This window comes from Morone saxatilis, unplaced genomic scaffold (genome assembly GCF_004916995.1).
Source record: "Morone saxatilis isolate NCDOM2014 unplaced genomic scaffold, NCSU_SB_2.0 Contig24, whole genome shotgun sequence".
Taxonomy (NCBI): Eukaryota; Metazoa; Chordata; class Actinopteri; family Moronidae; genus Morone; species Morone saxatilis.
The window spans coordinates 23128791-23130297 of record NW_023339807.1 but is presented as its reverse complement, the minus strand read 5'-3'; the positions used below and the strand labels follow the sequence as shown (position 1 = coordinate 23130297).

General features: G+C 38.0%; 1 protein-coding gene across 1 annotated transcript in view; it reads left to right on the top strand.

Moving 5' to 3' along the window:
* Nucleotides 1–1507, top strand: part of nek10 (NIMA-related kinase 10) — a 13342-nt gene extending 11835 nt beyond the window's left edge. Inside the window, exons 32-35 of the mRNA XM_035672392.1 lie at nucleotides 94–199; nucleotides 366–409; nucleotides 1117–1172; nucleotides 1379–1507. Coding sequence (XP_035528285.1) covers nucleotides 94–199; nucleotides 366–409; nucleotides 1117–1172; nucleotides 1379–1415 — 243 coding nt within the window. The 3' untranslated portion in view covers nucleotides 1416–1507. The remainder of the gene's footprint in view (nucleotides 1–93; nucleotides 200–365; nucleotides 410–1116; nucleotides 1173–1378) is intronic.

The following is a 1507-nucleotide window of genomic DNA, read 5'->3' as shown; positions in this document are numbered from 1 at the left end:
AGAAAACTGGGGTACATAATCTTACACTGGTGAAAGTTGCCCTCTCTTCCATCCCAACTTTGAGAATCTGCTTCCTGTTTCCCCCCCCCGTAGCTCCTCCAGGCGTCTCCAGAACTGATGGAGTTAGGCTCAACCAGTTCAGACTGGTTTCCTCTGGTCCACCACTTCACAGGAGACCCCCATACTGCTGACAGCACGGGTAAGAGATTCACCTGATACAACCAGTAAAAGACATCAAACACAAAGTACTGCAGGATCAAACAAACTCAAAAAGGAAATAGTTGATGTAGTCTGCTGCATTTTTTTGGTGTTTAGTGATTTGAAGTTCACAACTGGATGTTGTTTAAATTTTGTGTTTCTGACAGGTGACGGGAACCTCAAAGAGGGAGTCACCTATCAGCAGATGCAGGTCAGTTCCTCTGAGAAGCTGCTTTAAACTTAAAAAAAATAAGCAGTTACCAGATGTTCATCATGTAACATCTGGATTTATGATTAATTTATGTGCCATTTTTCCATTATTGATACTTTAAAGAAATAGTTTAAAATTACTCTCATTCAGTTTTAGTTAGATGAAAAGATAAATACCAATCTCACATCTGTCTGTTGAATATTGAGTTAGTCATTGCAAGAAATAGTTCCAACACACAACTGAAAAACCACAGTTTTCATCATTTTTACACCTCGGTTTATGTACGGATTATACAAGCAATATAAAGTGTAAATAAGGGAACTTTAAAGGTGCTGCTGAGCCGATTATGCTACCTTTACACAGAGCCGGGCTAGCTGTTTGTGTCTGCTTCCACTCTTTATGCTAAGCTAAGCTCTCTGACTGCCGGCTGCTATAGCGTCATATTTACTGTACAGAAATATGAGATATATAAATCTCATCTAACACTCTGCAGTCACATAATCAAGAATTAATAAACATTTTCCTTAATATATTATTATATAATAATCGCTATATATGAGCTCTTCTGCAAGGTGTCACATTTGTTTTCTTGAGCCGGTTCCAGTGTTTCATTTTGGAGCAGAAATCTTTAATTTCCGCTTCATGGTCATATTGAGCGTCTGTCTGCGACCCGTGAAGTGATTTCCTGTACAAATGTTCCTTTTCAGGGGATCGTAGAGGAGCTGCTGGAGGAGAACGGATACTATGAAGCGACACACAGCAGGTGACCTGGAGATTTGTACATAATATAAGTCTGACAAAATATTAGACAAGCACCTAAAAGTCGTTATTCATCGTTAAAGTACTTATGTCACTTTAGTTTCTCTTGGATTAATAAGTTCAGTGTCAGTTTACTGTCCTCAACTCAGAAAATGAAATTAATTTCCTTTTCCTCTTTTATGTCTTTCATGTGTTTTGTGTTAATTTTAGGACCAAAGAGAAAAGAAATAACCAAGAAAACATGTGACCATCGTCCACGTTCATCCTCAGATATTACAGAAGGAATTTATTCCAGTGTTTGCATCAACTTCAGTTCACAAAAATACTGAATGTACACTT